Source organism: Doryrhamphus excisus, linkage group LG4 (genome assembly GCF_037039965.1).
Source record: "Doryrhamphus excisus strain RoL-2023G ecotype Guam linkage group LG4, RoL_Dexc_Guam_v1.1, whole genome shotgun sequence".
Taxonomy (NCBI): Eukaryota; Metazoa; Chordata; class Actinopteri; order Syngnathiformes; family Syngnathidae; genus Doryrhamphus; species Doryrhamphus excisus.
Genome location: NC_136360.1, coordinates 73329 through 94729, shown reverse-complemented (window position 1 = coordinate 94729; position 21401 = coordinate 73329). Strand labels below are relative to the sequence as shown.

General features: G+C 44.7%; 2 protein-coding genes across 4 annotated transcripts in view; both read right to left on the bottom strand.

Annotated features, from left to right (window-relative positions):
- Window positions 1-5443, bottom strand: part of LOC131130132 (TLE family member 5) — a 39453-nt gene extending 34010 nt beyond the window's left edge. Inside the window, exon 1 of one of the 2 annotated variants that reach the window (XM_058074328.2) lies at window positions 4822-5443. In XM_058074328.2, coding sequence (XP_057930311.1) covers window positions 4822-4848 — 27 coding nt within the window. In that variant the 5' untranslated portion in view covers window positions 4849-5443. The remainder of the gene's footprint in view (window positions 1-4821) is intronic. The other variant, XM_058074327.2, reaches the window with a different exon arrangement.
- Window positions 5444-6522: 1079 nt separating this feature from the next.
- Window positions 6523-21401, bottom strand: part of LOC131130131 (guanine nucleotide-binding protein G(q) subunit alpha) — a 34008-nt gene continuing 19129 nt past the window's right edge. The window contains exons 4-7 of one of the 2 annotated variants that reach the window (XM_058074324.2): window positions 21179-21307; window positions 12260-12389; window positions 11543-11696; window positions 6523-10933 (exon numbers count right to left, since the gene is read on the bottom strand). In XM_058074324.2, coding sequence (XP_057930307.1) covers window positions 10743-10933; window positions 11543-11696; window positions 12260-12389; window positions 21179-21307 — 604 coding nt within the window. In that variant the 3' untranslated portion in view covers window positions 6523-10742. Of the gene's footprint in view, window positions 10934-11542; window positions 11697-12259; window positions 12390-20632; window positions 20762-21178; window positions 21308-21401 lie in introns of both variants that reach the window. The other variant, XM_058074323.2, reaches the window with a different exon arrangement.

The following is a 21401-nucleotide window of genomic DNA, read 5'->3' as shown; positions in this document are numbered from 1 at the left end:
CCAAGGTACACAGACACACGTGGAGTGACCCCTCATGTCATCCAGCCTGTGGGGTACAGCGAGAAAAGGAAAAACAAACAGACATACATGCACATGTCCAAATGATGATTTTTTTTTATTCTTCAATTTATCAATTTATTGTGACAGGCCTGCGCTAACCAATCAGCTAAAAAAATGCTCCAATGAGTCGTGTAGGTGAACAAATCGCACGCTCCCTTTTTCTCCTGCCAGTGACGTCAACAACCGTAACAGTCGTAACGTCTCCTGAGCTCACTTGGAAACAAACACTCACTGCCACGGCCTTTGAAAAGTGCAAAGCGGCTGCTCGGAGCATGTACCCCAATACAGTGCACCCGGCTGGGCCCCAGCAAATGGTTTCTCCACCTCTATACTCTGCTCCTCCTGCTAGTAGTCATGTCATGATATTTCATGAGGACTTATCCATCCAATCCTCATTTCTTCCTGTCCTTCTTAGATAGACCAAGAAAGGTTGCTGTTGCCATGCTGTGCATCATCGTGGGATGTCAACAGGGTGTTGTCCCAGTCACCGTCCTTGGCCTTCTTGGGCTGCCAAACAGAGCAGCTAATTCTCCTGTGTGTTCTGCTCTTGTTGTTTTTGCTGGTCTAGCAGGGGTGCTCTGGCCGGGTTAAGGCCGGCTGAGCCAATCAAGCAAACCCCCGTTGAGAGCTTTGTGCCTGCCCAGCGCAGCGTTCTGCACCAGGGAAGGCTTAACTCTTCCACCACCCTACCTTCCGCCTAGCCCCAAGCCCACTTCACAGGGGAACACACACACCTTGTTAAGTCCAACAACACAGACCATTCCAACACCACAAAGCAATGTCAACAACAATTCCACCCATACATGAGACAACCTCGCACCAATTGTACATCTTATTGGTACATCCTCTGCTCATGTCCACGGTCCTGCTAAGGAATAACCACATTATACACTCCTCATCACACTGTTACCACCACTTGAACAATGTCAAGAATGGACGGTTGGATGCACTTTGGATCTTCTAAGTAGAGCTTGAAAATGCAAAAAGAAGAAATTGGATCATCAGCTGATCAAAAGTTTTATTAACAATGTGGACTGAATGGGATTTAGTTTCCTGAGAAACCTGGGACTGTCCAGTCTCTACGTCCGGATGGGATTGGGGATCCAACACATATGGCTGGATGTTGAAAACCCGCATTTTAAAAAGATACATAACCCTTTATTATCAACTCCTAGAAAGTTGGGTCCGGCAGCTATCCAGAAGTCCTCCTGATGACTTGGGAGTGTGACCAACCACAGTGGAGTGGGCGTGCCTGGAGGCGGGCCTTGGGTGAAATAAATTAAAACAGACGAGTTCTATGAGAAACACAGAATCCAAGGAAATCCAGCTGGAATAGGTGCAGATTGTGGAAGAGCTAGAAAGCTTTCTAGAAAAAATTGGCATCTAGGTCCCCTTTTGGTATGTTCCATATTGACATGAATATCGGACTGCATGTTTTAAAGTGTATGGATGGAAGGATGGATGGATTGAAAAGATGGATGGATGGATTGAACAGGGGATGGATGGATGGATGGAAAAAGGATGTACGGAAAGGATGGATGGATTGAACAATGGATGGATGAATGAATGGAAAAGATGGATAGGTGCATGGAAAGGAAGGATGGATGGGTGGAAAAGATGGTTGGATGGATGGATGGAAAGGCAGGACAGATGGAAAGAATGGATGTATGGATGGAAAGGAAGGAAGGAAGGAAGGAAGGAAGGAAGGAAGGATGGAAGGATGGATGGATTGAACAATGGATGGATGGATGGGTGGATGGATGGAAAGGAAGGATGGAAAGGAAAGATGGATGGATGGATATAAAGGAAAGATGGATGGATGTAAAGGAAAGATGGATGGATGGATGGATGGATGTAAAGCCAAGGTTCTAGTGCGTAGTAGAACAGCCTGCTAGCATCAAGTGTGTTTCTGTCTCCTTGCTCTAATTGAGCCCCCCCCCCATTGAAAGCATTTGGACACAATCATCCACTGTGTCTCTTCACCAAAATCAACATCACCTGTGACCCGTGTCCTCAACTTCGCTTCTCCAAAGCAAGGTCTCCTGCGGGGTGGGGGTCGGGGGGGTGCAGGCGGGGCTGTGTTTGTCATGCTAATCAGCTGGCCTAACCTTAATGACCCAGACATCTGCTGGTCCGCGTGTGTCAAACCCCCCCTCCCATTCAATTTGTTCTCCCCGCGTACAGAAAGAAGATAAGACCCTTGAGGCTGCTAAGAATGTGTGTGTGCGTGTGTGTGTGTGTGTGTCCTTGTTGGGCGGCAACAAGAGGAAATGTTTTTATTCCCATGTAGCAATAATTACAGCGCATGCCCCCCCCCCTCGCACACACACACACACACACACACAATAAACATGACTAGCTTTGTTGCACACACATACAAACAGATAGGTGCATGCAGACTGGTGTGTGTGTGGAGGGGGGGCGGGGGGGCGGGGGGGGGCGGGGGGGGCGGGGGGGGGTTAACAGGCGAGACAGGGGTCCACCAGGATTAGAAACCCCCTCCCCTGCAGCCGGAGGTTTTAGAGGAAAGGCTGGGGGGCTATTTTGTTAATTCAAGTGGGCTTAATAATGCCTCTGCACCCCCCCCCCCAAACATCAGACATCAGATCTGGAAGGAAACATACGTTAAATAAGGATGAGGACTGTGTGCAACCAGTGGCCATGTCTGCATGGTGGTGGGGGGGGGTGCCCCCATAGTACTTCCTTTCTCAGCAGCAAAGATTAGCTCCCATTTTAGCTCCCATTTTAGCTCCCATGTGCTAGCAAAATATACACTTGACTATGCATCCCCAAGGTCAAACACACGCCCTTCCCAATTGTTTGTCTTTTCATCCAAAATACACTTGCACCTTGGTTAACATCGTTCCTTTCATCCCTTTCAGAAGGTATGACTCAAACCAAAAGAAGCTCTAACCAAAGCAGATGTTCCCATAGAGAATAATGGAAATACAATTTATCCTTTCCAGACACCCACAATGTTAACACAAAACACATTTTCTAGAAAATAATTCTACTTTTCCACGCAGGAAATGATGCACGATGATGACAACTGACAAATGAATGGCCAATGAAACTACCAACTGTTTCCTGGTTCGCTGGGGAAAAACATCAATCAACAAAATGCGACTAAATAAAGACATAATTCTGCTGCAAGCACAAAGTGCAACCTTGTAGAAGTAACAGACATGATGTCGTGGACGTGTGGCGCGCGTCAAACTCTGGCCCGCAGAACTGCTTGGAAAATAGCATTGTCCATATAATCTGAATAAAGTCGAAATCATTGAAGTGTACACGAGTAAAAAATAAGGTAAAAAAAAAACTAGCACAAAGTATTACACCCTGTGTGTTACAAGCGAGCAGCCATGTCGAGTCTCTGCAGCAGAAGAGTTGCAATGTGATGTAAACAACGAATAATAGGAGCGTAAAGGGGACCATTATCTCATGTCTATAGGGCTCTAATCATGTTAAAATTCTATTTTTAAAGTCATAAACGGTTGTTCTATACTATATAACTATAAAGGACTATGTAAATATACTATACTGTAGAGCAGGGGTGGGCAAAGTTTTTGACTCGCGGGCCGCATTGATTTAAAAAAAATTGATGGGGGGGCCAGACTATATATATAAATTTAAATAAATTAAATACATTTATTTATAAATTTATAAATACATTTATTTACAAATTTATAAATACATTTATTATAATTATTATTCATTCATTTTCTACCGCTTTTCCTTGCAGAGGTGTTGGAGCCTATCCCAGCTGCCTTTGGGCGAGAGGCGGGGTACACCCTGGACTGGTGGCCAGCCAATCACAGGGCACATATAGACAAACAACCATTCACACTCACATTCATACCTATGGACAATTTGGAGTCGCTAATTAACCTAGCATGTTTTTGGAATGTGGGAGGAAACCCGGAGAAAACCCACGCATGCACGCGGAGAACATGCAAACGGCACAAAGAGATGGCCGAGGGTGGAATTGAACCTCGGTCTCCTAGCTGTGAGGTCTGCGCTCGACCGCCGTGCAGCCATTATTATTATCATTATTATTATTATGTGCTTGTGTCCCTTTTTTCAGGAGCACTTTGTAAACAACAGACCACATCAAATAACGAAATTGATAATACTTTGGAAAGAACGGGCGGGCCGTATTCAAACACTTAGCGGGCTGGATGTGGCCCCCGGGCCGTAGTTTGCCCACCCCTGCTGTAGAGGGTGAAAAAACGAAAAAAAAAACAATAAAGTTACACGGAAAAAGCATCAACTTAGGAGAGAGTCCTAATATGAGAAGAATGGTAAAAAATGTATGAGAATAAAGTGTTAGCATGTCTAGCTAGCCCCTTTCACTTCCTACTTACTCGCCCCGCCCCCTCCGCATGCCCCAAGCCAAAGGTCACATAAGCGCCCCCCTTCATAGCTGACCCAGGCAATGCCTGTCAGGTCGACCCACTTATGTAACCGTTTATTTATGCTGTCATGGAAGGAAAGATGGATTTATGTTGGATGGAAGAGCGTCGGGGAGGTCTACTTCCGTAAGAAGGGTGGAGGTGTCCGACCAAAGGTGCCGGTGCTCGCATCCGTGCTGTGGACTGAGCTTCTGTTGCCATGGCAACGTGGGTTTCAGGCTAACGCGGGTCCATACGTCCTATCACATTTGCATATTATTCCCTTGAATGAAGACTCCGTTTGAGCAATTGCATGACTATTAAATAACCAAAGACGCTAGCAAGACAAAGAAAGAACAGCACCACTTACTGAGTGTCTTGATTGTGGAAACATCATGTCAGTCCCTTTGTCCTCGCCGTCCTTTCCCACAGCTGTCAATGTTTCTATGAAGTGTCCTTGTCCTTTGTCCACAGCGAGCTTCCAAGTGGAGCTGTCCAACCTCACAGCAGCGGCGAGACACCCGCAACAAAATAAAAACAGACCAGAAATCACCGAAGAAGTCTGCCGGAGGACCAGCACAAGACAAACGTCGTGTTATTTGTGCGAATGTCCGTGGGCAGGAAGACAGCATCAGCTGTCAATCAAAAATGATTCATCGTTTAGTGGTTTGGAAGGTTAGCTAGCCAGCTAGCTGCTGTCAATTCTTTTACCCAACAGTTTTACTTCCAGCTCCTTTTTTACTACGAACGAGCAAGAGAAACACGTTAAGAGAGGAAAAAACAACGGTTGGTGTATTTTGCTAGTTGGGTCCTGATTGACGTCCCACAAAGAAACAAAGCGGCGTCCTCATCAAACCAAACGTTCCCAAAATGGGAAGGTTTGTCTTTACAGATGGAAGACGGCAAATCTTCCTTTCCTTCTTCCACTAGAGACTCGATGACTGCTGCATGGACGTACACGCCCCACATAGAAATACAAGCGCTGCCGCTTATCTACGTCACCTACATCTACAGCAGCAACACGGCCACGTCTGGGCGGCTGGCGTCCTCACGTGGACACATCCGGTAATGCAGCCCGCTCCGAGGCTCACAGGCTTATAGCTTACTGTAGATCACAGGTATTTCAATCCGTTAAACGTTTTAAGAGACATGTTCTTCCTCTTATCCGGCTCTGGGTTGGTATTTCAGAAATATATACAGAATATTCAAATAAAGCTTTACTGTTTTCGTACCTGTTACCACAGAGTATTAACATAACCTGACATCACAAGAATAAAGTGGTACATTGGCTAGGAACACGGTGTTACGTTATGTTACAGAAGTGCTACATTGAGTGGGAACATGGTGTTACGCTGTGTAACAAAAGTGGGACATATACTAGGAACACGCAAACGTGGTACATTTACCAGGAACATGGTGTAACGTTAGGTAACAAAAGTGGTACATTTACTGGGAATACGGTGTTACGTTATGTAACAAAAGTGGTAAATTTACTAGGAACATGGCGTGACATTATGTAACACGGTGTACCGTTATGTAACAAAAGTGGTACATTTACTAGAGACAAGACAAACTTGAGTAGGAACATGGTGTAACGTTAGGTAAAAGTGGTACATTCACTAGGAACATGGTGTAACGTTATGTAACAAAAGTGGTACATACACTAGGAACACGGTGTAATGTTATGTAACAAAAGTTGTACATTTACTGGGAATGCGGTCTAACGTTATGTAGTTTCCTTGTAAATGTATGAATTTATTCTCAGAAATGTACATAATTTTTGTTGTGAATTTAACTGTTCTAAGATTTTTTTTCTTATAAATTTAGAACTATTCCGATCAGTTTTTCTTGTAAACTTAATTTTGTAAATGTGTAAATTGGAGTAAAGTTTACTTTTTCCTTCTGAATTTGAAGTCATTGTGGTTAAGTTCCCCACCTTATGGTAGTAAACTGAGAATGTTTTTCGTGCAAATGTACAATCCTTTTTTATCCTTGTGAGTCAACAGTTCTAAGTGTATGAGCGGACTCTGGTGTACATTGTGTGGCCGTGGGGCTAAAGAGGAGGTGGGCGGAGAATAGGAAGATATTTTATTCCAAATGCAAACATTGAAAAGGAGGCGGCTATGAAAGTAGTAGAATGAGGTTCAGGCAACAGTGGTTGAAATGAAACATAGAAAAGAGAAACATGGCTAAAATACTGGAATCAATCATCATCAGTAAGCACAAGGCTTTCCATCTCGAATACCCCCCCCCCCATAAACACATGCAATCAGCTGAGCTTATAAAAACAGCAGATGAATAATCTTAATAAAGGATTTCCTAACCCATCATGACATATCTAGTCTTGGACCATGACATTCAAAGGCCCTGATTCTTCCCAAAATTGGCACTTCTTCTCATCACCAAGTCAAGAGTCTGCTTTACAAATAAAAAGAGAGGGGGGGGGGGGGGGGGGTTGGCACACTCATTGTACAAAATTTACATTTGGTATACCTGAAAAAAACAAGAAAATACATGACTTTCCATTTGTACACCACTAGACAAAGTTGATTGTAGAAAATGAAATCTGGTAAATATACAAGCTGACATGTTGGAGGAGATGGAGAAGGTGTCCCGTCAGTGCTCTCATTCAGTACCTTCACGTCCTCTCCGTCACCTGGGTTCACTCATCTGTTGGAGAGACACGCAAACCTTGGCTCCTCGCCCTTCTACAGTGCAACCTCCAAACCTTTCACTGCCTCAACTCTTATCCTCACTCAGGAAATTACATCACTCCATACCAAACCTTCACGCAGCGTGCAGGCAATGCTCCACCTGTCTGCTTACACTGCTGTGAAAAAGTGATTCCCCCCTAAATGATAAATTAAGAGATGAATTGAGATCTATCACTGTGGAAAAAGTTATAAAACAATTTTTAAAGCTTTGGGACTCCAGCCAACCACAATGAGAGCCATAATCCACCAATGGCCAAAACATGGAACAGTGGTGAACCTTCCCAGGAGTGTCCGACCAACCAAAATGACCCCATGAGGTCACAAAAGACCCCACAACAACGTCCAAAGAAGTGCATGCCCCACTTGCCCCAGTTAAGGTCAGTGTTCATGACTCCACCGTAAGAAAGACACTGGGCAAAAACGGCCTGCAAAGCAGAGTTCCAAGACCAAAAGCACTGCTGAACAAAAGAACATTAAGGCTGGTCTCCATTTGGCCAGAAAACATCTTGATGATCCCCAAGACCTTTGGGAAAATACTCAGTGGTCTGGTGTAAAAGCATTTCATAGCAACAGTAAAATATGGTGGTGGTAGTGTGATGGTCTGCTGCTTCAGGACCCGGAAGACTTGCTGTGATCAATGGAAGCATGAATTGTGCTGAAGGAGAATGTGCGGCCATCTGTGGGTGAGCTCAAGCTGAAAGCAACTTGGGTTGTGCAGCAGGACCATGATCCAAAACACAGCAGCAAGTCCACCAAAGCAAATGAAGACTTTGGAGCGGCCTAGTCCAAGTCCTGAGCTGAATCCTATTGAGATGCTGTGGCATGACCTTCAAAAGGCCTTGATGAAGGAAAAGCCTCCAATGTGGCAGAATGACAACAATTCCTCCACAGCTGGAAGAGACTCATTGCAAGTTATCACAAAGGCTTGGTTGCACTTGTTGCTGCTAAGGGCGGCCCAGCTACTTATTAGCTTTAGGCTAATCACTTTTTCACACCAGAGAGGTCCATTTCATCACTGTAGAGTTCATCATCACTGTATATTGCCATCCTGTAAATAATGCTGGAATTCAATGGTTTTATTGAACTCCAACGGTTGTGCTGTCATATTTAGATTTTTATATTTGTATTTCCATCTTCAACTTTTGGTGACTGTTTTCTTGTTGCACCAAGCCACCAGAGCAACGTCCTGGTATGGGGTGATGTATATGGCAATAAACCGGATTGTGATTAGGTAGAGGTTCCACTGTATGGGACGTTTTGTCGTATCATTAGAAAGAAATCCCTACAAGAGCAGTCGCACATCGGGAGGAAATCGCATGAGAATGGACGTTGAAGAGAATGACGACATGTGCCGCACGGGCCCTTTCAATGTTGGAATGTTGGACCTAGGCCTGTCACCATAACCAATAAATCAATTCATGGCACAATAAATAAAAACCAAGTCACTAATTTTGCCAGCTTCAATATATTGACTCTCTCGCTATCAAACAGGCTGGATGACAAGAGGGTTCACTCAACAGCTGAGCGTGTTGGTTCAATAGCTGAATGTCAACCCTCCTGTCATTCAGGCTCTTTGTCCCGGTGGGGAGAGGCGGGGCGCTACACGCTAGCATATGCACAACTTGCTAGGTGTGTGTGCGCGGTGTGCTCCACAGTGGAATGCTTCTGTTGTCTACTTCAGACTTGGGTTTCATCTGCTGTGATTCCTCGAGTAGAACACCTGACCATGAACCAAAGGCATCCAACAGCATATTCCACACACCATGTTGCTAAAGATCCATTAACCACTGAGCATTCTTTTCATTAGGGTGTTTGCTTTTGAAATGCATGTATTATTTTTGGCACAGTGTACTCCTTATTATGCCATAAAACGTGAAAATAATATGGTTTATCGGCAAACATATGTAGGACAATTATCACCTGGCCAAAAGGGTTATGGTGACTGGCCGACGTGGTACCGTGCACCACTTGGCAATACCATGCTTGTCTTGTACAAAAGGCAAAATGTGAAGCCAAAAAAGCCACCAGGAATGTCACGTAGGCATGTGTGGTTTCGATGCCCCCCCACTCTGAGCCCTTGGATGACTAAACCTACCTGAATTCCTTTCCCAAACCCAGAAAGGTGTTCCACCAAATGCTCTACCCCTTCCCGATGTTCCACATGATGACTTTGCACAAAGCGCAAAGCTGAAATGGAAGAATAACGCTTAGAAAGATAAAAGACTTCTCCAGAAAATAGCTTTTTTTTACAGCAGTAGAAAAGCTCCTTTGCCAGCAGCAGCAAAGGAGGTGGACGTCTTCCATGTATCCAACATTACAACTGGAAGGACGTACAGTATGCTCTAGTACTTGATCAAATCTTGGCAACGCGGTACTTGGTACTTGGGAGGGGAACAATCAATAACGTCATCATTGTTTGGATGTCAGCCACTGAAGCAATACTGCCGAGGTGTTTACTCCTCATGGTCCAACACAAGTCTACACTTTCCACTCACGTAGGACACATGAAACTGACTACACCATTCAATAACCTGGCCATTACAGTCAAAAACCAAATGACTGCCAGGGTCTCTAATGAAACAGCTGTGGCTGTAGGCAACCTCCCGATTTACCTTTCTTACTCCACCAGAAGGCAGCAGCCAATATTGATAACCTGCTGTAGCCCAGCAAGGTGCACTGTATTGGAGCACATGCTCTGAGCAACCGGCGTGACGCCCCTGAGGTCTCTGGGAAACCTTTGACACTTTCCAAACGCTGTGGCAGTGAATGGTTAGTTTCCAAGTGAGCGCCAGGGAAGTTAGGCAGGAGAAAAACGGAGAGCTCGCTTTGCTCACCAGCACAGTACGGGTAATCTGGCCTCATTGAAATGATGGGGAGGGGGTTTATCGGCATGACTTCATAATTCCCTGAACTATCGTGCACCCCTCATCATGAGCATCCAGCAGCTTTATGTACCTCTGCATGCGCTTTAAAACACTGGCTGGTGTCTTCCACTGGTCAGGTGGTGTGCCTGCTATTCCAACATCGGTTGTGTTGTGGTGCTGCTGTGTTGTTTGTTCATAAATGACTTGAAGCATGAGGAGCAGCGTGTGTGTCTATAACCTGTAGTGGTGTTGACTACGAGAATGAAAGCAAGTGTAGTGTACGTAGTGTAGTGTGTGTTTGTGTGTGTGTGTGTGTGTGTGTGTGTGTGTGTGGTAGCCCTAACACGGTGTAAGCCAAACTATTTACATTTCTGCGTATCAGCAATAAAGCAAATGATGATTCAAGTACACAAAGTACCGGACTGGCAGATAGCGTATTTGTCTGGCGGGGCTGGCTGCAGTGGGAGAGAGCCCTTTAAAGCGTAAAAGTCTTCAAGTGGGGGTGGCCCGGCTGGCATCCCCCTGCAACACCCCGCCACTGCAGAGAAGAAGGTGGCCCCACCTGCACTGATATAAGCGGACAACAGAGCCTTTCCAAGGCGGAGAAGGGCGAGTGAAGAGCGAAGCTTATGAGAGTGTTGTGTATGTGAGGGAGGGGCGTGCTGCAGGGGCGTGGCCTTCCATCCCTCTGCCCCCGCCGGGCGGCTTCGAAATCAAACCAGGTTGTACTCCTTGAGGTTGAGCTGCAGAATGGTGTCTTTGACTGCGGCGAAGACGAAGCGGATGTTCTCCGTGTCTGTGGCGCATGTGAAGTGGGAGTAGATGATCTTGTCGCTGTCCGGGTTCAAGTCCACAAACATTTTCAAGATGAACTCCCGACCCGCCAGAGGGTCTCGCTGGGGACCTGGAAAAGGAACACGCCATGTTATCAATTCTATGCATAGAAAATGGATGGATGGCACTGCAATACTGCCTCTACCCACCAGACCGAGCCAGAGGAGCTCAGACCCCAGAGCGAGGCTGATGTCATTGCAGCACCCCAATGAATGGGTTCTCCCAAGCAATTCCTTGTGGGAAAGCTTTTTTCATTTTAAACTGGTACATTGCACATGTTTAGATATTTCTGAGGTATACCTTGACACCATGAGCCAGACTGTTACACTGTTATACATAACGGCCTCCTGCAGGTACAGTTTCCTCACTCACTACTAAACAATTAGTAGTAGATGTCACAAGATTAGAATTTAGCCATAAATTAGCAGTACAATTACGTGTACACAAATAAAATCTCCCAGTATGCTGGAGTATTTTTCCTGTGTGGTTCCTACAGAGTACAGTACTGCTATCCTTTCCCTTGTACTTCACGGTTAAGGCCACAAGGTGTCCCTATATGATGAAAAAGGTGCTCTCAAGAAGCTGGGGGCTGGCCAATCATGGATGAGCAGTAACATTAGCAGCATTAAAACATTGGGATGTTGCAAGCAGGAAGCTCAAATGAAAACAAACAAAGTACCGTCAAACTCAGGGAAGTAGTCCACCAGGTGGGAGTACATGATCTTCTCCTCCAGGAGGTCCCTCTTGTTGAGGAAGAGGATGACGGAGGAATTTTGAAACCACGGATATGTGATGATGGTCCGGAACAGCGCTTTGCTCTCCTCCATGCGGTTCTGAGCAGATAGCATGCACACAAAGCTCTCGTTGGCAAGTCACAAGACTAAAGACAGCAGAGCCTGTTCAAGTCCACAGCCCTCAACTGGCCCGCTCACGTCAACACAAGCGGTTGTCAACATAACGGAAAGTGGCCTTTCCCATGTAGACAAGAGCTAATATGCTAATAATAAAGAAAAATATGCTTGCAGACTGTATTTTTTAAAAAATAATGGCCCAAAGTTCCCAAATTGCTATCCTTTTACATAATTGGATGGAATTATTGTTGTAGGTGCACATCGAATCGTTTACCATAAAGAGATTTCCAGTACTTATTATAGATAAAAACTTATTTCCATCTGCGATTAAATGCGATTATTTTTGGGTTAACTATGGACAAAAAAATGCGATTAATCACAACCAAATATTTTAATCGATTGACAGCACACACACACACACACACACACATCCATATATTTTTTTCAGACTTATCCATGCCCACACAATAAAAGACTTCATGTGTAATAATTCTATACTTCTCTCATTCAGGAAAAAAACATCACTTCACTACCCTGCCTCTCACCTCGTTGTCCGACTCGACCAGGACCTGGTCGTACTCGCTGAGCGCCACCAGAAACATGATGGAGGTTACGTTCTCAAAGCAATGGATCCACTTCCTCCTCTCTGACCTCTGACCTCCCACATCCACCATCCTACCAACGATGAAGGGGAAAAAAGGGGCAAAAGAAAACAGACAACAGAACCAAATCATTAGCTTCGGTGATTGATTGTGTTTAAGTAGATGCCACACAGAAAAGCATGCACTAAAGGACCAAGGGTGTCAAGGGAAAGAGCATAAATCATTTCAACAGAAATGTAATATTCATGCAGGAAATTGGTGGCTGAAAAGGACTGGACTGTAGCTGCAGTATGTACAGTAGTAAAGCAAGGCACCCATCCACCCACAACTAGGACAGAAGCAGAAGAAACATGCATGCATGTTTGTGTGTGCATTAGAAATGGTGTTCTTGACTTTCTACTGCGCATAAAATAAAATAAAAATTCACAGAGAAGACAAGAGTAAATCTCAAAGTGTCTAACCAATGATCACGCAAAGCAGCCTGATATGCAAACAAAACACCTCAATCCATCCATACATCCATTAGTCTGCTCGCATGACTGACACTTTATAATACAGTCGTATGTCAAGGTCTGGGCACCCACCCCCCTATTTTCATGAGCAAACCAAAGAGTATTTGGATCTATTACTCCATTTTCATACAGTATATCTCATAACTGGTGGATGGACACACACATATCCCACACAAAAAAAGGGCTTCAAGTAAAAAAACAAATCCTGATCCTCCACTTTTCCCCCCGCCAAATATATATAAATTTTTTGGGGGGCGGGAAAAAAGTATATAGTATATATATGTAATATACTAAGCACAGTGATTATAACTTAAAGGTACCAAATATTGTATTTGGTACTTAAAGGTACCAAATACGACCCAGAAGTGAATACAATTCTACACAAGTTCCTAAGCCTTACTTTGTGTACGTTACTCTGTCAACAGCCTTAACGTTAGCGAGCTAATGCTAACAGAGCCAACAGGAGAACGCCCAACCGCAGAAGTAAATAGCAACTAAATGCGGCCCTACAGAATAATCTCCCGGTCAAGCTCCGCTATTACTGAACTGAAACCCAGTTGAGGTGAAAGGTCGTATGTTTACAAAGCAAAATATGGATGCTACCAAGTTCAGCCTCCTCCTCTGCTGCAGCGACTTGTGAGGGGCAGGCAGACTGCTGAACACCAGTCACTCATTATATAAAATAGATATTAAAATATTAAAAACAAGAAACAAAGCAATAAAAGTATAAAAAATAGAACCAGTTACCATAAAAACGAAAAACTAAAAGACACAGGACCATACGACTCACTCCGAGTTAAAAGCCAGAGAATAAAAGTGGGTTTTAAAACGAGACTTAAAGCTTTCGATATTGGGGGCCTTTTTTTACTTGGGAGGGCAGAGAGTTCCATAGTTTGGGGCCGACCACAGAAAAGGCTCGGCCCCCCCTGGTCTTAAGTCTCGTCTTAGGCACTACAAGTTGGAGCTGGCCCTCGGACCTCAGTGACCGAGCTGGAGAGTAAACTTGGATGAGGTCCGAGATGTATTTGGGGGCCTGCCCATTCAACACCTTAAAAACAAACAATAAAATCTTAAAATCAATCCTAAAACGAACAGGCAACCAATGTAGGGAGGCCAGAATTGGGGTGATGTACTCCCCCTTTGTGGTTCCTGTTAAAAGCTGTGCCGCAGAGTTCTGGACTAACTGTAAGCGGGAGAGAGACTTTTGGCTAATTCCAGACTAAAGTGCATTACAGTAGTCCAGACGTGATGAAATAAAAGCGTGCATGACTTGCTCAAAGTGTTGCAAAGATAAAAAAGATTTAATTTTAGATAAAAGCCGAAGATGATAAAAACAGAATTTTATAACTGCATTAATTTGTTTGTTGAGTTTAAAATCACCGTCTATTATGACGCCAAGGCTGGTGGCTGAGGGACGAATGCTGTTTTGGAGGGGGCCGAAGTCTATAGGGGGGCCTTTATAGTTGAGGAGGATAGCTTCGGTCTTCTCCTCGTTAAGCATTAAAAAGTTGTGGGCCAACCAGGCCTTGACATCCCTTAAGCACTCAAGAAGGGGTGTCAGGGGGGCATGATCATTTTTTGCGAGTGGCAAGTACAGATGGCAGTCGTCCGCATACAGGTGATAGGGGATGCCATGCTTTTTAAGTACTGCGCCAAGTGGGACCAGGTAGAGGGCAAATAAAATGGGCCCAAGAATTGATCCTTGCGGAACTCCACAGTCAAGCGGAGCAGTGGAGGAGTAAGATGCCCCAAGTCCCACGGCAAGGCATCTCCCTGACAGGTACGACCTAAACCACTCAAGAGCAGACCCCCTGACACCCACACAGTTCTCCAGGCGAGATAAAAGAATGGTATGGTCCACTGTGTCAAAAGCAGCAGTCAGGACTAAAAGCACTAAAATGGCTGAACCACCAGAGTCAGTTATTAAAAATAGGTCGTTAAAAACCTTTAAAAGTGCAGACTCAGTGCTATGAAAGGCCCTGTAACCTGACTGGAAAGTGTCTAAAATCCCATTCTCATCTAAAAAAGGTTGCATCTGTGCAAGAACACTTCTTTCTAAAATCTTTGAGATAAAAGGCAGTTTAGAGATTGGCCGATAATTTGATCAAATTGAAGGATCCAGACTAGTTTTTTTCAACAAAGGTTCAACAGTAGCCTTTTTACAGAAAGATTGCAAGGTACCAGAGGCCAGGCTACTGTTGATGATGGCACACACAGAAGGACCCACAGTTGGCCACACCTCCCTAAAAAAGCGAGGTGGGACTGGGTCGATGGGGGAAGAAGAAGGCTTAAGACCCTTTACCATCTCCGTGATAAAAGCCAGTGACACCGGTTCAAACTGATAAAAACCTTTAGAGCACTGTGTCAATGTGGGCATATTAAAAGAGGGGGGTGATATATTACTTCGTACAGATGCAACCATGTCCTTAAAAAACTGCAAAAAGTTTTCACACGTTTCATATGATTGTTCAAGTATAGTGGATGGACTGGGATTTAAAACAGAGTCAATAGTTTTACAAAGAACACGCAGGTTGTTAATATTGTCTGATATCAAGTCTGAGAGGTATTTTGTTTTCTCAATCTTCACCACATTCTGATAATGTCTCCAACTGTCCTTGAGGATTTGATAGGAGACCTGTAGACCGTCTTTCTTCCACCTGCGCTCTGCTTTTCGGCATTCACGCCGGGCTGCTCGAGTGACATCGTTGAGCCACTCTTTCTGTTTAGTTTTGGGGCGCATGGCTTTCAGAGGGGCTAAGCTGTCCAAGACAGTCGCACAGGTAAAAGTAAAGCAGTTCATCAGCTGCTCGGTGTCCAGCGCAGCGTCGGACGTCATAAAAGCCTCAGACGCAGTGGAGAACAGAGTGGCAAAGGCCGAGGCCGCGTCAGGCTTGATAAAGCGACCAAAGCGAACAGGAGCAGGCAGGCTGGTGTTACAGTGTGTGTCTAAGTCAAACCTAACCGGACTGTGGTCCGAGAAGACCACATCACCTACAGAGACGTTATGAACAGTAAGACCATAAGACAAAACCAGGTCTAAAGTGTGTCCATGTATTTGTGTAGCTCCTGTTACACTTTGTGTCAAATTAAAAGCTTCCATCAATTCTAAAGTCTTTTGCCATAAGCGTAGAAGGGCAGCAGACATGAATATTAAAATCACCCACAATTAAAATTCTGTCATACTTTATCAGCATTGCAGCGACAAAGTCAGGAAAGTCCTGAATAAAATCCTTGTTGTGCTTGGGTGGTCTATAAATGACAGCGCAAAGCACCCGCTCATGCTGATGAAGTTCGAAGCAGCTCACCTCAAATGAGCCGAAAGACACCACTGACAGTGGCTTATGGCGCAAAGACGCTTTTAAAATAATAGCAATACCTCCTCCACGGCCAGTGGTTCTTGGCGTGTTGATGAGGGTACAATCAGGAGGCACCAGCTCAGAGAAGGCAGCGGACTCACCGGCATTAATCCAAGTCTCCGGGATGAATAATAAATCCAAAGCGTACGATTTGAAGAGGTCCTGGAGGATAAACGTCTTGCTTCAAACTGACCGCGCATTCACCAGTGCACATTTCGTTGGGAACCTAAGTGCTACTGAAACTGCACGGTTTAGCGGCCGAAGGTTGCCGGGGCTGACGCCGGCAGCGGCCCAATGAGGACGGCGAGTACGCAGTGCACGACATTCGTCGTGTTGCCCAACGATCGGCACCAGCCAGGCCCCAACGGAAGCGAGGAAACGCCGAGAGAGGAAGCGGCGAAAACAATCATTATAGTCGCTCGGAATATTATGTGGGGACCGTGCCACCTCGGGAGAGAATGCCAGCCAAGCTTTGAGTTTCACGAGTCTCCCACCCCGTGTCCCCCGGTGGCGTCTACGTTTCCTGGGAAGCGACGGCTCTGCCCGCAGCAGAAAGTTTGGCACATCGGACAGGTATGAGGGACACGGTTTGTGTGACCCCCAGTGTTCTTGTTTCACACATACTGCAACAATGTGCTGGATTTTAAGTAATTCTTGGCGGTTATACACCAGCAGAGAGTCTATGGTCCTTAGTATAATTAAAATAACAACAAAAGCGAAAGTGAGACGAGCGGGACGGCGAGCCAGACACACCGGCGCCATCTTGAACTCTTAATCTACTACAAAACCATCTGTCAAAGATCAACTATACGACAAGAACACCTGTCAAAGATCAACTATACGACAAGAACACTGCTTTTTTAAGGATCTACTACAAAACCATCTGTCATAGATCAACTATATGACAAGAACACTGCCGTTTTTAAGGATCTACTACAAAACCACCTGTCAAAGATCAACTATACCACAAGAACACTGCTTTTTTAAGGATCTACTACAAAACCATCTGTCATAGATCAACTATATGACAAGAACACTGCCGTTTTTAAGGATCTACTACAAAACCACCTGTCAAAGATCAACTATACGACAAGAACACTGCCGTTTTTAAGGATCTACTACAAAACCACCGGCCATAAATCAACTATACGACATGAAGACCTGTCAAAGACCAACTATACGACAAGAACACTGCTTTTTTTAAGGATCTACTACAAAACCATTTGTCAAAGAACAACTATACGACAAAAACACTGCTGTTTTGACAAGGATGTACTGCAAAACCACCTGTCAAAGATCTACTATATGACAGGACTGCAGTGCTTTTAGAAAATCTGCTGCAAAAAGAGGAGTCACAAATCCTCTGTATGACAGGAGTGCTTTGGTATTTGTAGGAATCCAAGGAGCTCCAAGGAGGGGGGTTGGCCCCACGCTTGGACGTGAACATGAGGGTGGGTGAGCCAGACGTGTTGGCATATCTCCTACCAGGAACATGCACACATCCGAATGCATTGCGGATGAAGAGCTAATGAAGTGTATTAGCTGTGTTGTTGGTGTCTTTGTAAAGCCATGGAGAGGGTGCAATGAGTCACCGTGAGCTCGCTGCAGTGGAGCAGCTGGGAAGCGCTTGAGCGCAACCACGTTGCAGGCGCGGTTATTTGCGGCCTCGCCAAGCGTAGGAGGAGGATGACATGATAGCTTCCTATCGATTTGCACTCTACTTTCATCACTCTTGCTGGCTCCATCTAGTTCCATCTTCTCTCCTTTCCATGTGTGGCTTTGCAAGCGATGGAACGGAAGGTGTTGGAAGGTTGTGGAGCACAGAGACTAAAACAGAAGGCTGTTTGGTAAAAAGCACTTCTCCTCATAGATGACAGAGGGCAGCTTTTGGGAAGCATTCATTCACATGCTGCATATATATTCCTGCACTCTCTCTTCCAGCAGTGGAAAGTCAACTAAATAGAGTCGGGGTTCAAGGGCCAAAAACAATCTGTTCCTACTGCCGTTTCTTTACATCTACAACAAAGCATGCTCATTTATTTTCATAGGTAGAGCAAAGAAAACCTGTTTGACTTTCTAAATACAGCTCAGAGCCTTGGAGACATAGATTAGTTGTTGTTGACAACACAGTGCCCAACTCTTCCGCTGCAAACACACCAACGCTAGCTAGCTAACATTTCTTCCAAATTTAAGCCAAAAACATACCGCTTCCACACAAAATGGAAGAACTTTCTTCACTCTGTCATATGGGACAGTCAATGGCTGATGGTGATACGGTCATGTCATGTAAGCTAATGTTTTTGTCATTACTGCCACAGTGTGACCACAATACCACATATCACTTCTGTTTACATATGTTTTCACTAAGACACCAAACAGCTATCATTTATTAATTCATTTCTGAAAAACTGCAAAGAAGCAAACTGCCATATTATAAAACCCCAAAACATGAACTCAATATCAATTCAATACCAATACCACATATTTATATGTTTTTCGAAGCCTGAACGCTCGCTCCCAAAGATGTATTTATACGTCTTGATACTATTGTTTTTTCACAAAAACAGGTGATGAGGCAAGAGGTCACTTTTCAGGTAGCAGTGGTGCATTTGATAAGAGCCCGGCATGGATCCTTTGCATGTATTAACACGCTCGACAGCAAGAAGGAAGTGAGAGCATTGGACTGTAGTGTGCAGAAGGCTACGTATTGGAGGAAAATTTGAAAAGGGGACCTACAGTATGATGCTCATTCTGGGACCTTAGTATTGAGCAGCTACACACCGTAACCGGTACAGAAAGCTTTCTAGATCCTCCACAATCTGCACCTACGTATTTCCGCTGTGTTTCCAAAATGCTCTGTTTTCATTTATTTCTCCCATGGCCCACCTCCAGGCACGCCCCACTGCTCTGTGACTGGTCTCACTCCCGAGCACTTTTGAACTACTTCCGAACCTCACTTTCTAACGTAGATGTTCTAGATCGGTATCAGAAATGTGGTCATTACATATTTTTTTGTGAGACTACCGGTGTATAAAAAACTCTGGTGACTGCTGACTGTAGTGGAAAAAGGCTATTAGCCACTCCAAGCGTCAGTGGGCTCGTAATTTGCACCCCGCTCCTTGTATGCACATTTTAAAGCAACACAGACAACCACTCACTTACACTAAATAAACGCAGTTATGACACTGATTAATTGTTACTTAAAACTTGTGCTTCTGACTCTTCAACTTACCAAGTAACGTGGGAAAGGCATCAGGCTTCAGCAACAGTTTGGTGGAGAGACTACACCTTTAAATCCTGCTGGTGCTTTCCAACATGTTTCAGACATAATTTACTGAGCTGCCAGGACAGAGGTGACATGACCTGACATATGTGGGAAATCTTCATCATTGTTTGGGCAACTTCCCAGCATTTTTAGGTTGAATTCCAATTTTTTTGACTTTCCAACAACAAATCACCTCGTCATGCATGTTAGAATGCCTTTTTTCTTGATGAGTAGAGAGATCACTAGCCACTTATATGTGGACCCAAATATTCCAATTGGATTTGGTTTATTTGCTGAAACGGAAAGAATGTAACCTTTGTATACACCTCATTCCGAAAAAAAGTGTCAATCCGAATGAATATATACTTGGATTCACGGGGGTGGAATAATCCTTTCCCCAATCCGATTGAGGTATCTCGTAGCCGCTCAAACGGAAAGTTGTCAGGGTGCGTTCTTCTTCGTGTGTTTTTCTTCTTCTGTTGTTTATTGGCGGTTGGCAAGCAGCTTTCGTGTGCATTACCGCCATCTGTGGAACAGAATCTAAACCCTTCTATATTTTATTCACAAGTCCAGTTTGTCTTTAAAAAGAAAATATATATCTATATAAAACATGTCCTGAGTTTAATTATAAAATATATGCAAGATTGAATTTGATCTTTTCCTGTTTAAATTTATCCTGGGTGCGTTCTTTCAGCGCATGCTCAGATATGACGTAACACACAGCCCCAGACGTTCTTCAGTTTTAAAAATGGAGGCCAGCAATCGGCACTGCACTGCTGCGGAAACTTTTTGTTTTTGATCCAAACTAAACTTAAAGACTGGACGAACAAAAAACTTGCAGTTATTCGGCGTTATTCCAACAAGTGAAAGTCGGGGAAGCCGGTATCACGTGATGTTGATGTTTACATTTTGCTACGCATGCCCCATTGACTATTCTGTTTGATTATAGCAGTGCATGTAGACAAGAGATTGGATTTCGGAAAAGTAATTCGGAAAGAGGAAAAACTCCTCATGTAAACGTGGCTATTGTTAATAAGCAGTTTGTCTTGAACTGGAGGCTTTTAGTAGGCAATATATGGGAATGCTGGAATGGGTTGGCAGGGTAACATGAAGCCCACAGACATGCGATGGAAACACGTGAGGCCGAGGTTAGTCAAAGGTGATGCAATTCTTTCCCATCTACCTGAAAATGATGCTTTGCAAGTCGAAAGGGTATTCTATGATCCCGGTGGTTGGGATACGAACCCTAAGCACATCCTGTTGAGTTGGCAGATAGGACGATTCAGCAATACGATCCAGATCGCTAAGGTAGCTGGAGGTGGGAAGGACAGCAAGAGAGGAGGAGGAAATAAAGAAGAAAAGTGAAGCAGATTCAGACCCTCTAAAAGCAAGTGGTTCAGTGCAGATGTAACCAAAGGGAACATTCCTGAGGAACAAGAAGGGATTAGATGCAAATGTGCCAGAAACCCACAAAGGAAATAGACTGTAGCCTCATCCATGATGGCAGCTCCCATACCACATTTGCTCTCCGAGGACTACATGTACAAATCAGTCAACATGGCTTCAATAAGAGACAAGTTAGGAGTCAACAGGCCAACCCGTAGGTCTGGACTCCAGACTTCTGGGATGCTACCATCAGGGATGCGTACATGTTGCAGCCCAAGCCGAGCTCACAGAAGACGGCGACATCGACGGCCGACCAGAGATGTGGCGGGCTCGCCGCCGGTACCTGAAGATTATATTCTCCAGGTCAAAGGGGTACTCAATGATGCCGGTGGTGGGCACTCGAACCCGCAGCACATCCTGCTGAGTGGGCACGTACTCCGATGCAGTTATTCGATCTATATCGCTAAGGTAACTGTGGATGGGGAAGAGCACGTGACAGGAATGCAACAGCAAAACACTGATGTCAACCACATGCACACATCATGATATCAGATACAAGAACTCTC